The sequence below is a fragment of the Triturus cristatus genome, chromosome 6 (assembly GCF_964204655.1).
Source record: "Triturus cristatus chromosome 6, aTriCri1.1, whole genome shotgun sequence".
NCBI lineage: Eukaryota > Metazoa > Chordata > Amphibia > Caudata > Salamandridae > Triturus > Triturus cristatus.
Window position 1 is genome coordinate 1,056,843,841 of NC_140589.1, and position 15,535 is coordinate 1,056,859,375.

General features: G+C 44.9%; 1 protein-coding gene across 14 annotated transcripts in view; it reads right to left on the reverse strand.

Moving 5' to 3' along the window:
• The window catches only part of EPB41L2 (erythrocyte membrane protein band 4.1 like 2), a 680,749-nt gene that overhangs the window by 255,317 nt on the left and 409,897 nt on the right, over positions 1 to 15,535 (reverse strand). For all 14 annotated transcript variants that reach the window (XM_085611888.1, XM_085611891.1, XM_085611887.1 and 11 more), the window contains 2 exons: positions 11,081 to 11,178; positions 1,278 to 1,450 (listed from right to left, as the gene is read on the reverse strand). In XM_085611888.1, the coding sequence (XP_085468014.1) occupies positions 1,278 to 1,450; positions 11,081 to 11,178 (271 nt within the window). The remainder of the gene's footprint in view (positions 1 to 1,277; positions 1,451 to 11,080; positions 11,179 to 15,535) is intronic.

Here is a 15,535-nt window from a genome sequence, read left to right on the forward strand (position 1 = left end):
CCCTCTATGCATGTTTATGTACGCAGGTCCTAGTTTCACACATGTCCCCCGTAAAGTTTATTTCTTGCAGAGCGTGTTGTCTGGCACACAGTTGTGTCTGAATTAGTGACTACATCTGGTAAGGGGGCAGGATTTCAGGTGGGAAGTGGTCGCTATATGGTTATATCAAGGACACTTGTTTGTGGCGTGAAGTTGTTCTCTGCGGGTTCTAGGGTGCACACAATCTTAAACAACTTCCTGTATGGCGGTGAGCAGAGGAGTTGCACTTATTAATTATTGGGATTCTGATAAGCAGGAATATAAAAGATGTACACATCAACCTATGGGAAGAACATTGTGCTATGTGTGTGCAATGTACGCTGTGGTACACGCATTTATCTACAGGAAGTTAACTGTTCATTCAGATATATGCACGTACATTAAAATGTGCACTGTATGAAAGCTCAGATATGAATATTTACGAGATGCAAGAGGTGCACCTTGCATATTCGCAGACAATTTTACACAATTGTAAACATGCACACTTGGGCTACACTCCGTTGATGCGCAGATATAGACATATGTACACAACAAACTACAGTGCGTTTATTCATGAATATGCACACATATGTAATATACACTGTGTGTACGTATGGGGTGAATATAGTGCACATGCACATACTTACAGAGAGGTTATAATGGGTAAGTGTGCAATGGTCCTACTAGAACCCATTAAGCCTGACTGGTTTGTGAAAGCCAGTTTGTGGTACACCACTTTTAGACTTACCAGTGATTACGGCGCACGCTGGTGCAACCTTGAAGTTTACTGTAGGCAAAAATTAGTACATACAAAACAAAGTGCACCTCATGCTACAGGTACATTGTCGACGTTCAGGTGCATGCACATGTACCCCAGGCTGTCCCTTCTGTGGAATACATTTGAAATGAAATGAATGAAATGAAATGAAACGTAGATTTATAAAGCGCGCATTGCTGCCCTGAGGCGTCCAAGCGCTCAAAACTACATTAACAAATACAGTATCTGAATAAAAAATGCCTGCATCCCTATCTATCCAATATGCCACATAATTCCAGAATCCCACTACACAAATTCACTCTACACAATTCCACAACTAACATTCCAATTCAACCCACATATTTCTACTCCACACCACATACATCTACTCTACTACAAATTAAAATACATTGGCAAAAGACATTGTCATTTACAACCCCAATAGCTCTATCTCTAACAAATGCGAGACCTATTGACATTACCAATGCTCGTCATTACTTACCTCCATCGAGGCTCCTCGAGATACGTTTGCTAGAGGTGCGCTCAAAGTAGGGGGCAGGCCTGTCTATCATGGTACTAGCCTGCTGCGTCTCTGCCTGAGTGCGGCCACTGTAGCGGAACTTGGAACCCAAAGTTAGGAACTTGGCTTTCGGAGGTTTATCAGGTGACTTGAGCCTGTGACAATGACAGACACCAGCGAAGAGGTAAAATGTTGCAATATAAGCAAGCAGAACATCAATCAGAGTATCAGTAACAAGGTACATAACATTGACATCTTCAACTTGGTAACGACCTTTAGAAGAGTAATTCCTTTTCCACCCTTGCGCATAATAACATGATTAAATCTTTTATTAAAGTCAAATCAAATGGTTTGATTCTTCGCTCAGAATCGTGTCTCTTCCAATGTCTTCTTGCCCGTAAGTCATAGAAAACATACAGTGACAAAGTCAACAGGGCTGCACGCTCGAGTCAAGTGCCTTTCATTTTGGGGAAGGTTAGGGTTCTGAAGTTGTTCGTCCTTAACCTCTTCTATGCCCATGACGAGATAGTCTCATCATGGAGCGCGGTTGCGCTGTGCCCATGACGAGACTATCTCGTCATGGACCCCGCCCGCTAATGCAATGCCCGGCACAGGAGGGGGAAAGGGCGGGGCACTCAAGGGGTTAAAGGCTCGTGTTTTCTGGATGCCTTCCATGCGAAATATTTTTCTATTTACACGGGAGGGTCATAAATAAGTGACCCTTCCAGTGACTGTGACACAAAAATAACCCAGCCGATTAGCCATATAGAACAGTCCCATATTAGAGAAAAGAAAGGTTCAATAGGTGTTCACATTTTTTAACAAATTCCTTTAAAGTTGCAAAATGTTCACAAGCTGTAATAATTAATAAAAATGCATTATAAAGTTACATTTTTTTAAATAATTCAATTAACGTCCTATTATTTTCCTTCTGCTACTGTATCAATAAAATAAGTATACAAAACAGTGATGGTCAGAATGCTTGAATTAATCTCAGCCACTGGTAATCACTAGGGCTGCATTTCAATCCATGGTTATTTTGAACACCATGCCACCTCAGTTTTTGCACTCAGCTATATGCAAATCAGTCTGGACCCTACTCCAATAGGAAGAGTCCAGCCAGAACTGACAAGGCAGGTCCTCCTTGAACCAGAACACAAGCAACCCAGGACTGGTTGAACCAGAACACAAGCAACCCAGGACTGATTTCGCCCTAATTTAGAGCTCATCATTCTGGTACAGCTTCGTTCCAGGGACAGTTTGCACAAGACCCACATCTGGGTATACACTTCCCACTTAGGGCGACATAATAAGTATACAAAACAGTGGTGGATAGGTTGCTTGAATTCATCTCAGCGACTGGTAATCTCTGGGGGCCACATTCCAATCCATCGTTATTTTGCACACCATGCCACCTGAGTTTGGACCCAGCTATATGCAAATCAGTCTTGATCTAGGGAGAAACAAGTCCTGGGTTGCTTGTGTTCCAGGTCAGGAAGGACCTGCCTTGGCAGTTCGGGCTTGACTGTTCCGACTTGAGCAGGGTTGAGATTGATGTGCATATAGCTGGGTCCAAACTGTGGTAACATGGTGTGCAAAATAAGAGTTGATTGTGTTTGAGCCGAGTAATTACCAGTGGCTGAGATTAATTCAGGAATTCCATCTCTCACTTTTTCGTATACTTTGGTGGATCAATAAAAGGCATCAGTCCTATAGCCAACAAATTCGATTTTTAGACCACCAAGATAACAGAACACGTTTAAATTGTAATTTACCTGTTATTACGTATTTTCTAAAAACAATTATTACATGACAACTATTTTATCAAATTATACCCACTCACATGCGTCATAATGCAATATTTGAGATAGAAATGAGAGCAGATTAATTGACTGCTGTTATTTGGAGAACACGTGATGACGAGGAGGTGTTTTACTGATACATTTCAGCAACACTTCTGCTTTCCGATCATTAAGTTTCGAATTCAGAAAAAGCAAGAACACAGGATGTCTAAAAAGATTTCGGAGGAGTAGCAAGTTATCATTATTAGGAGTACACAGGCTGCTTGCTCAACATATGCATTTACTTTTCTCCCTGGACACAGTATGTAGAGCAAGGGAACAAAACATTATCAAAGGGTCTAAATGAACCTCCATTGTTTTTGGGCTTCTAAAATTCTTTTATCTTATTAGTCTATCACAATGTCGTTATTGGCTCAAAGTGCCTATTAACTGATCATACAAGTTCCTGATTTTTCGATTATCCCATCGCCAAACAATGTTTATCAACTCAATGTTAAGGTAGGTATTTAGAAGCAATAAGTGCTGAATATTTTAGGCAAAAATATCAGGTGGTAATGGTAGCTAGAACTACCTTCAAATTTCAGTCAAAAAATAAAAGTACAAATGGGAAACTGAGAAATAATGTTGATGCATTAATCCTGAGTGTAAGAAAAAAAAGCAAATCTTTAAAAAAACAAAAAGGCATGCTCACAAACTCTACGCTATGAGTCCACAAAAAGAAGAAAAATAGAAGAAAAAAACCAAAGGAGGTAAAATTGCTGAATACATTTGGTCCAAGAAGCAATTGTATATTTGTAATACCTACACATATATGTTGGATGTAGACAGTGCATCAAAACATATTGCATTTGTTAAGGCTTACAGCAGAACCTAAGAATTTGCAATTCAGGAAAATTGAACCTACTGTATTTCTTCCTGTTAAAGACCCACATATAAAACATGTCTGTCCTTCATGCAATGCAAGTATACTGATGCTGGACAATCCTGATGATTTGTGAACACATCAGAAACCACTGTATTGATGAATCACAATGCCATCCCGTAAATGTTACATTTGTAAATGTTGCCTTTAGATCCAGATGATTTTAAAATTGAAGCTCCTAATCAACTGAATACTCTAACAACACTGGATGGCTACTTATAAATGGTCATTTTAGTAGTAGGGTTCAATTTAGCAATTTTCATTGCATGTTGGTGTCGCATATATTGCATCTGAGTGGCCAATAAATAAAAAACTTGAGCAAAGGGATTTAAAGCTGCGAGCGAAAATATAATTGAATTATCAAGCCTGTGGACATATTAAAATAGACTGTGCTACTAAAATTTAGAAGTGTTTATAGCAACTGTAAAAATTAATCTCACGCTATCATGACCAGCATCCCATCTCGCTAGTTGATTAGATCACCATTAGTGGTGACTCTCTGCACACCCACAGCCAGGACACAATCAGACTGCCAAAAACAGAAAGATCTAAGCAGCAGGTGCCTACAATCTACACCCAGAATCCAGAATGCACATTTGCACGAATATTTCTACAAATGCGACATACACCTTACTTAGGCCAAAAATTACTTGATTTTAGAGAGGAATATAGAGCCCATGGCCGTGGACAACAGGAGCAGATTGATGAGGGCAGTTTATTGAGTAGTTAAGAGCACATTTACAGGGGAGTTTCATGGCATTAGGCGAAAGATCGAACAAGACTTTGACAATCATCCTATCTCCCTACCCCGACTGCATCAAAGAGAATAACCAAGTATTTTGTGCCCTTCCTAAACTTCAACAAAGATGAACCAAAGAAAGGCAGGGTGTTTCAAAGTTTTGCTCCAACGACAGAGAAGTAACAGCCATGTATCAATTCTTGCTGTCCTTGAGGCTGGAACCTCCATATTCGCAGATCTAAGAGTTTTACCAGGGACTTGCCAGTTAAAAGTTGGCTCAGAGCTGCACATGCTGCAATAAGATGATTAAACTCAATGCAGTTGTAGGCATGGGTTTTACAGCACAGTTGTCGAACAGACCTATTGCTTACAATAAGTAGAGTGGGATTTGGGTCCGCCCCTTTCAACAACAAGCTTTCTTACACCAGACTCTTTCAGCCACTCCCTTGAGAGTTTGTCAATTACAATGTGGCTCAGCCCAGTGGAGTAGTCATCTGTCCCCAGATGCTATTGGCTAGCTGAGTACATCATTCCATCCCCACAGCAGGGCTTGCATTGAACTGCAAGAAGGACTACTTTACAATTATACCCCTTTCTCTCTCCACTCCTACTGGCTCCCCCCTTTGTTTCTCACTCTGATGTGCTAAGATTTTAGCTTTAGTACATTAAACCCATACCTACTAACTTTACCAAATGGTTGTTCTTTATAGAAACTAATGCATGGACTTAACAGCATTAGAGATGTGGTCTCATTTATTTTGTCACAGCAGTGGTTGAGCTAAGGCACTCTGAACCCTAAGGAAGACGTACTTTGTTGTTTAGCAGAAACAAAAAAAATTGCATGGGATGAGATTGCAAATGTGACATTACATGAAGTGATGGAGTTTTGTCATAAATTTTAACCCAGCAATTAAAGTATCCCCCAGCCACCAGCAGGCAAAATGGGCATAAACAGAGCAGAACATGTGTTTTTGGAAGTTTCTAGATCTCCGAATTGCCACACAGGGTCAAACTCGACTCTCACCATTTCAACCAGACATTAAACCAAACTGAAAAGAATAGTTCTCTCTGATGCCAATGCTACACTGGTTTAAATGATCAAATATACAACGAACTGTAATCATACACATGATTGTTTTAAACAGGTTCTTTCACCATATCAAACTTATTAGAGAGGGGACTAAAAACATTAGCTGGTTCTCTCTCTGTCCGACATTAATGCTGTGAGACTGAGTTGCGGTAATGAACAAACTTTGTTCTCCAACAGTAAACAAAGAAGCACTGATAAATGGATTATGTTTAGCCTATGGGATTGATAATATGTTTTTTTTGTGTGGCAAGCACATGAACCAATGAAAAGCAAGGGCCTTTTAAAATTTATATTAAATACAATAGATTTCACAAACACAGCACAAGCTCTGCACAGGCGGAACCTAAAATCAGGGTTGACCTAATATGCAACGGTGCAATCACTTTGACACTCTAAGATGTCATTGTGTGTCCTGACAAGCAGGCTTGTCATAATTTTAAAAGTCATTTGTTTGCATAATTTACATGATGGATCTTTTGGTGGTTCAGATTATGCTGTGGTTCTTGGGGCCAAGCTGGACCATTGACTCAGCTTCTCATTTATTTTTTTATTTTTTTTTAAAACCTTTATTAACCGCAGTTGCGTCATTTTACAATGTACATTCACTAACTAAAGTGTCGGGTCAGCGAGACAAAGACACACATGTCCAGATGGTGAGACACAGCCATTCAGCCGGCAACCCGGAGGTCCGGCGGCGGTATACAGGTGAACATTTGTATAGAGATCAGATGCGTACATTGTGTAAAAGTGGGTCTATGGTGCTTTTCTGTGTTTTGTCGTGGTGCATCTGAAGCGCATTACCTGCAATAGAGGATGGCGCTGTGTTTCAGCCCACGTTGCGGCGCTTTCGGTAGACACCCAGGCCCGTAGGGGGAGTCGCACAAGGCACCGAGTTTGCCCCCAAGTGCCAGGGTCTCCGGGCAGCGGAGCACTGGTGTCCTGTTCATGGTGTAGGCTGGAGCGCGACAAGGAGGGTGCAGTATAGCTCACAAAGACATGCAGGTCAGCGCGTATATCCGACGAGCCCAGTGTGCAGCTTCGCAGTTCAGCTCCATATGCGCGGTACGTGGCGCGCTATCGTCCCCCCAGCGAAGTGCTCCCCAAGCCGCCGAGTGCCCGAGTATGTCTGGTATGCAACGCTGTGCGCTTCGAGCGGGAGCGTTCCGTGTGGTCCGGGCGTAGCCGCCTCCTGTGCGTAGTGCGCGCCATCGCTGCCTCATCAGTATTATTCAGGGCACGCTAGGTAGGGCAGCGCCGCGGGGGCGCCGGATAACACTTCCAACAATTGGTTTCTGTGGTTGGATAGGGATTCGGTCAGGGAGCGGAACCAACAACTAAACTGCTCCCTGTGTGTGTAGTGCGATGGGAGGGATCAGGGTTAGGGTCGTAAACTCGGGTGGGGTCCAGAGTAAAGGGGGAGGAGGGAGGGGGGAGGAGGAGATCAGTCTGCGCTAGTGTAGGAGGGGACAGCAGCTGCCAAGTGGGGCACTGCTGGGCCACAGGAAAGGCGCGTTAAGCAGCAGGCCGGAGGGGGGAGAGAAGGCTGTCAGAAAGGCCGGGAGTCCACCGCGTCTGCGTCCGCAGCTTTCCCCCTTTTTTTTTTTCCCCCGTACGGATAAGGCATCCCTCTGTGACTAGGAGGGAGCTTCCGAGTAGGGTGGAATGATCATATCTTCCCGTTTGAGCCCGTATCTGGGTACTGTGCGCGCTGCTTCAGACTGCGGCAGCAGCAATCTCCGCGATTGACTCAGCTTCTCATATGAATTGGTGGCTTGCTGACATCTGGGTGAGTGCAAATTGTGGACCTTGCTGTCACAGTTATGACAAACAAGACTGAAAAGAGGAGGACGCTGCTGATCACACCCAGATTTTTGGCTGAATTGGCTGGTGGGAGATGCTTCAAACTCACTTGCCCACGAATCAGGAGACCAAACTCATGAGAGATTTTTTATTCCCCCTTCATTTTGCCTCTATTCAGTTTAAGGCAGTTATGCCTGATCCGGTCACGGCTCACACGCACTTCCAAAAGTTTGTTTTTATAATTTCAAATGTTGTTGGAGATGGACACCAAAATATAGTGTTAAGAAACCATACTAAATCCAAAGGATCATACCAGGGATGCCAATAAACGTGACTAATTGGTTTATAGTGTAGGGATTAATAATCAGCTCTCAGGGGCACAACATCGCAAGAAAAAAAAGAGTGGATTCATAAGACAGCAAGGAAACTACTGGGACTCTATCTCAAAGAAATTAAGGTATCCATAACAATGCTTTCTTGCATATACCAAAATGCAGAAGTCATAATAAGAAGACACTGTATAATACCATGCCGAATGTCAACAATAAATAAAATGACTTAACCCCTTCAGTGCCCATGACGAGATAGTCTCGTCATGGAGCGCGGTTGCGCTGTGCCCATGACGAGACTATCTCGTCATGAACCCCGCCCGCTAATGAAACGCCCGGCACAGGGCGGGGCACTCAAGGGGTTAAGCGGCCCTGCCACCCAGGTCCAGAATCCTTCTCAAGTCCTCAGTTACAGCAAGTAGCAAAGATTCTGTGTTATCATCTGGTCTATACCCTGAAGATTAAGGACCGAGAAGAGTTGTGTTCCAGTTGAGAATTAACAGTTCTTTCAATAATTTTGATGGAAACAAGGTAAAATTGGCATACACAATCAGAACATTCCATTGTCTAAAACTGGGTTACTTTATTACATTTAAAAAGTACTAACTTTAGATTGGTTGCAGATAGAGATGTGCTGTTTACCCTCAAATGAATAGCCATTCAAAATCCTTTCCAAGGGTGAAGTCAGATTTGAAGATACCATTTTGAAAATGACACTTTTAGAGGGTCTTGAATGCTTTAAACACAGTCATGTTATAGATCGCCTGCTTACAATGAGGGGAAAACAGGTTGATTTGGCTAGGTAAGACTGTAGAAAAAGGTCTTAACCAATTTGTGGAATTGCAGACATTAGACACTATTTAATGTTCCCTATATGTGGATTTTTATATTGATTTTGTGTGTAGATGGAGTCCATATTTGATCTTGCTCCTACATACACTCTGCTATATTTATACTCATTGGGAGATGCAACGTCTTACTTTAAATTACTTGCTGAATATGTGGATTGTTAGGTTTATTCACATGCTGGCTATTGAAAGATATAATGGTTTGATTGATTTTCTAGAAGTTATTGGAGTGATTTCTTGATAACATGCCAGAATCAGAGCATCCCGGATAGCTTATGAGTCCTCTTTGTACATCGATCTTTAATGAGCAGATCGATTAACATGGATTGCTTAGCTCCATTACCTATTAGAAGATGGATACCATTTTCAGTAGCTGTGCTTCAAGAAATTTCAGTTGCATTTATATTACACTAAACCATCAGGCAGGGCAGCTGTGTATATTTCTTTCAGTCTGCCATCAATTTTCAAATATTGCCAGAAGGATGGATGGATGCTCAGTTTTAATGTGTCTTATTATATTTTAAGATGGCCACTGTTGGTGTGAGGTTGTTTGAATCATGCTGTAAATATAGAGATACGATGCGGTACTACGAGCGTTGTAATACTCTACATGTCATGGCCGCAATTACATCGGTTTATGGGGTACTTATTTTAAGTCATTTAAGTTTGAAACCGATATCTCAGTACTAGTGAAAGACTGAATGTAGGCTTTTGACGATATACCGTTACACTGGAGCAGTTACTCCAAGATGGCCACCATTTTGAGCCTGACTTCCCACGTGATTTAGGCTCCGTGTTTCTAAAGCGGAAGTTCACATTAAGTTGTGGTGTGTTACCATGTCAATTACATGACCAAGACTTTTGAGTCAGCGTGTGTTAATTGTATATCCTGCCTTGATCAGACATTTTAGTCGGCCTGTCTTTTCGGAATGCTAGTAAGTATACCTGTTGGTTGATTACTTATTTGCTGATTTTGTTTGTGTCATGACCCATACTAGTTGAGGACTAATGGTTTTGAGTTGTAATTTTAGAGATGATTCAAATTCAGTTGCTCTCTGGTTTGCCCTTGCATGCGGTATTTTATTTTCTGTAGTAAGTCTGTAGTAATAAGCTTAAATGTGCATTTTATTTCCACAGTAATACTCAGACTTAAGTTGGTTACTTGGAATTGATGCTCAAGGAGCAAGGTATGTTCTAATGACGGTTAATGATTGGTTGAAAGGCTGTTTACACTTGAGGTGTCGGCAATTGGGGTGACATGATAGGTTTCTTTGGAGCACTTTTGGCACCAGGTTTCATTGGTTGAAAGTTTCTGTTCACTTGAGTTGCTCACACTTGAGGTGTCTGCACTCGGGGTGATACAATATGTTTCTTCAGAGCACGTTTGGTGGCAGATTAAATAGAGCAATTCTTGTGGTCTGGTTATTTTTGTAATCTTTGTAATTTTGATAGTTTGGCTAGTTAACACTGGAGTGTTGACACCGGTGTTTGCTTTGTTGTAAGCAGGTGATTTTGAGTGTCACTGGATGTATTGATTAGTCTGTTTATGTTGGTATTCATAGGAGTGATTCGCTTAAAACGCTGAGTCCCGAAGATGGTCTCATGGCTGTATGTTCTTTGTCATCTCCGCTTTCTCTCTTTGTCACTGCTTTTCCAGCTTTCTCTTCCTCCTTCTTTACCCCTTTTGTGTTTATCTCTCTTTTGTTCTTGGTCAAAGTCTGATGAGGAAAATAAGTGCCAGTGGGCCCCACTTGCAACCACCAGCTCAAATTAAGCACTGGCAAGGTAGCAGATGCATCTCATTAATTGTTTCTGACGCTACACTGCTTCATGAGGAATTTGGTTCTTGGTGATGTAATTTACATTCTCTTTGCTGTTTTTGGCATAAAAAAGACAGATTTGCATATTGTAAAACCTTTTGTGTTATGATAACATTCTGGTTCTGGTTACAAGGGAGCTATTTAATCCACTACCAGTTTATCTCGGAAACTGTTTATCCAAAGTTCATTGACTGGTACAGTGTTTTAGCAGAACTGGAAAATGTTAATCTTTCAAGAATGGAGTGGAAGGGAAGCTAGGGCTAGACGTAACAGTAGGACTACGTTGCCTAAAACCCAAGATAAAATCTTCAATTTGATCCCTGCTTGGAATGATATAAATTTTGAGCTGCAGAAAAAGAAATGATTTAAAAGGAAAAAAGAGAATAAAATAAGACAAACAAACTTTCAAAAGAGGGCAATGTTTTCTGCATTTACCTGAAGAACGTGTGATGTTCCACGCACACCTTCCACAACCTCTTTGCGGCTCGATGGTTTGGGAGTTTAAACCCAATGGTGCTTTCAAACTGATCGTGCTGCATGAAAAGCGACAATTTATACTGCTGTAAAATACAGGTTTAGAATACACATGCACACAGAAGAATTTCACTACTTTTCCAAGCATCCACAATGCTGGAGAATACAAAAATAAGTTTCTAAATACACTCAGATTTTGGCAAGGACTTTAAGTGTCACTTCATCTACATTTTCAATCAATGAAAGTTTCGAATAGAAGAAAAAGTTCATGCGAAATATAAAAAGTCTATCGCAATAGCACAATTTAATTCTTCAACAGGAATTTACAGACAAACATCATTGATGTGAACATACTTTATTCAATAGTATAATGTGGGTTCTCAAGTACCATACATTTTTTCAAAGGGACACATGAAAGGATTTGCTTTATCTGATTTCTGATAGTCATTTATTTTTTATGTTTAGTGTACGGCAGAAGAAAGGGTGTATAATCAAATAGCTGCCTGTGGTTATGAGACACAAGGTCTTGACAATCCGTAGGCTAGATAAAATCTTTAGCAGATAAGGCATTACCAAAGGTAAGTAACTTGCTCATCTGACAGAGCCTTCTAGCCCCAGATTCCTTACATTAGAATAGATACTCAAGCAATACCTCCCCAGAAGTGGGTCTGCGAAACAATTTCACACCAAAACAACTTGCAGGACCAAAGAGGCAAAATGCCCATCTCGACTGACCCGATGAACAAGTTACTTACCTCCGGTAACGATATATCTGTAAGAAACACTAGTTAGTTAGATTCCTTAACTTAGAATATCCCCAGGCGTCAGGCTGGATCCGGAAAGATTTTTCGTCCGGAATACCCTTGCGCGTCGCTAGGCGTTATCTGCGGCTCCGCGTCCGTCGTCGGCGTGATCGCCGGGATGACGTCGTCTGAGTACTTAGACGCCGCCCTCGCACGCTGACATCAGTTCTTGAACATAGCTTTCCGCGCCAGGAACGCAGAGCCATGCAAGAGACCGACACTAGTGCCAAGAATCTAGGGCCCTGAAAGGGATGACCGTAACCCTAGAGATCGGTTCGCAGAACGGGGAGGATGGGTGGGGCGGTGAGGAATCTAACTAATGTTTCTTACAGATATATCGTTACCGAATGTGAGCAACTTGTTCATCTGAAAGAAACACGTTAGTTAGATTCCTCACCTTAGAATAGATACCCCAGCAATTCGACCCCCGGAGGTGGGTCTGCGAACCAAGATCACACCAGGAAGTCCTGGAGAACGGAACGGCCAAAGAAGCAGTCTCTCCGGACTTGGCTGTCTAGGCAATAATGTTTGGCAAACGTGTGCAGCAAGGCCCACGTTGCTGCCTGACAAATGTCCTGCAAGGGTTCTCCCCGGCCCAGGGCAGTGGTCGCCGCTGTGGCCCGAGTGGAATGGGCCCTCAGCCCCACAGGAGGTTCCTTTTGAAGCTAAGGAATAACAGGCCTTGATACACAAAACGACCCACCGAGAGATGGTTTGCTTGTGCACCGTCCGCCCCTTCTCAGCGCCCACGTAGCCAACAAAGAGTTGGTCGTCCACTCAGAACAGTTGGGTGCGGTCCAGATAGAAGGACAGCGCCGGTTTTGGGTCCAGACGGCGGAGCCTCTCTTCCTCTTTCGAGGGATGCGGAGGCGGAAAGAAGGTGGGCAGTGTAACAGACTGGCCGATATGAAAGGCAGTTACCACCTTAGGGAGAAAGGAAGGATGAGTCCTGAGAACAACTTTGTCCAGATGGACAGAAAGGAAAGGAGGCTTAGAAGATAGAGCCTGGAGCTCACTCACCCTTCTAGCAGAGGTGATGGCAACCAGGAAAGCAGTCTTTAGAGTCAGAAGACAAAGGGGACAATTATGAAGTGACTCAAAGGGAGCGCACATCAGATAGGTCAACACTAGATTCAAATCCCACTGAGGCATTACGAAAGGGACAGGAGGAAACATGTGAGTAATGCCCTTAAAGAATCGAGAAACAACAGGGGATTTAAAAAGAGAAGGCTGATCAGGAAGCCGTAAGAAAGCAGAAATAGCCGAAAGGTATTCCTTGAGGGTGCCCAGAGCAGAGCCCTGCTGGGCCAGGGAAAGAAAAAAAAGAGGAGAACTTTGCTGTGCACCATGCTACAAATTTGTTCCACCTGCAGACGTATACCGATTTTGTGGAGGGACGCCTGGCTGCCAGAATAACATTACAGACTTCAGGAGGCAAGTCAAATGGCATCAACTGTCGCGGCTCAATCTCCACGCATTGAGGTGGAGGCTGGGCAGGTTCGGGTGGAGGACTGTCCCCTGCTGCTGCAACAGAAGGTCCTCCTGAAGAGGCAGCCGATCGATAGACTGAGTAGCTCGGGATACCAGTATCTTCGTGCCCAATCCGGAGCCACCAGGATGACTTGGGCCCGGTCGCGCCTGATCTTCTTCAGCACGCTGGGCAGAAGTGGTATAGGCGGAAAGGCGTACAACAGACCGCAACTCCATTCGCCACGAAAAGCGTCTCCGAGCGAGTGCCGCCTTGGAAACTCCAACGAGCAGAACTGCTGACATTGCGCGTTCTCTTCGGTGGTGAATAGATCTTACCAAGGCTCTCTCCACTGCCGAAAGAGGCCTTGCGCCACGTCCGAGTTCAGACGCCATTCGTGATCCATCATGCACCGGCGGCTGAGTTCGTCTGCCCTGGCGTTCAGAGAGCCCGCCAGGTGTTGAACCACCAGGGTGATGCCCTGATGTTCCAGCCATGTCCAGATGCCCAGAGCCTCCTGACAAAGGGTCCACGACCCCACCCCGCCCTGTTTGTTCAAATACCACATGGAGGTGGTGTTGTCCGTGAACACCTGCACTACACTTCCCCGAACAGAGGGAAGGAATGCCTTCAGTGCAAGCCGGATCGCCCGCAGCTCCAATAGGTTGAAATGGAGCCGGGACTCCACCGGAGACCAGAGGTCTCTGATCTCCGCCTCTCCCATGTGGCCCCCCCATCCCAGGAGGGACGCATCAGTCACTACTGTGTGCTCCGGTTGGGAAAGGGAGAGGGATCTGCCACTGACCCAATCGCGGTCCGTGAGCCACCACTGCAACTGTCGTGCAGTGCCCTCTGAGATCAAGACATGGTCTGACAGGTTGCCCCGATGCTGGGCCCACTGAAACTTCAGGTCCCACTGCATAGCCCTTATCCGCCACCTGGCGTGATGTACCAGCAGGATGCAGGAGGTCATCAGACCCAGAAGCCGCAGCACCAACCTGACCGAAACCCGGGATAAAGGCCGAAAGATCGGAATCAGAGCCTGAATATCCCGAACCCGCTGTTCCGGAGGATAGACCCGGAACTGCACCAAGTCCAGAACTGCTCCGATGAAGAGGAGCTTCTGGGAGGGACTCAGATGCGACTTCGGCACATTGATGGAAAACCCCAGCAAATGCAGGAGGTCGACCGTAGTCTGGAGGTGGGAGACGACTGCCTGGGGCCAGCCCGCCTTCAACAACCAGTCGTTGAGATAGGGGAAGACTGGAACCCCTAATCTGAGCAGGTGAGCTGCGACCACCTCCATCACTTTCGTGAACACCCGAGGCGCACTGGTGAGGCTGAAGGGGAGCACGGTAAACTGAAAGTGCTTGTGGCATACCGCGATGCGCAGGTAACGCCGGTGGGCCGGCAGGACGGGGATGTGGAAATAAGCGTCCTGCAAGTCCAACGCTACCATCCAGTCTCCAGGGTCTAGGGCAGCCTGAGCTAAGGTGAGCATCTTGAACTTCTCCTTCCGGAGGAAGGCGTTGACGCTCCTGAGGTCCATGATAGGGCGTAGGCCCCCTTTGCCCTTCTTGGGAACCAGAAAGTAGCGGGAATAACAACCCCGACCTACTTCTGGGCCAGGAACGCGCTCGATGGCCCCCTTGGCCAAGAGGGCCGTAACTTCCTCCTGCAGAAGTTGCAAGTGATCCCCCGACATGCGGTGGTACTGCGTTGGCATGGCTGGAGGGGTCGCCTCAAAGGGGAGGGCGTAGCCCCTTCGGACGATTTGCAGCACCCACCTGTCCGATGTGATGGTACGCCAGTGGAGCAGGTGATGGCGAACTCTGCCTCCCACTGGCGTGGAATGGGCCTGAAAGCTCGGACTAGGAGGGATTTGAGGCGGATGCTGCTGGGGCAGATGTGGACGGACCGGCTCGTTGTCCCCCTGCTTTGCCTCGGCGGAATCCACGTCTGCGACCGCGTTGAGGCTGGTTCTGCGGCCTGTGGCTAGACGGACGTGAGGGGGCGCCCCTTCCTTGGCCACGAAAGGGGCGAAAAGAGAAAGATTGGGGGCGCGGGGCCGAGAGGCCCAAGGACTTGGCCGTAGCCCTGGAGTCCTTAAAGCGCTCCAGCGCACTATCCGCTTTGTCGCCAAAA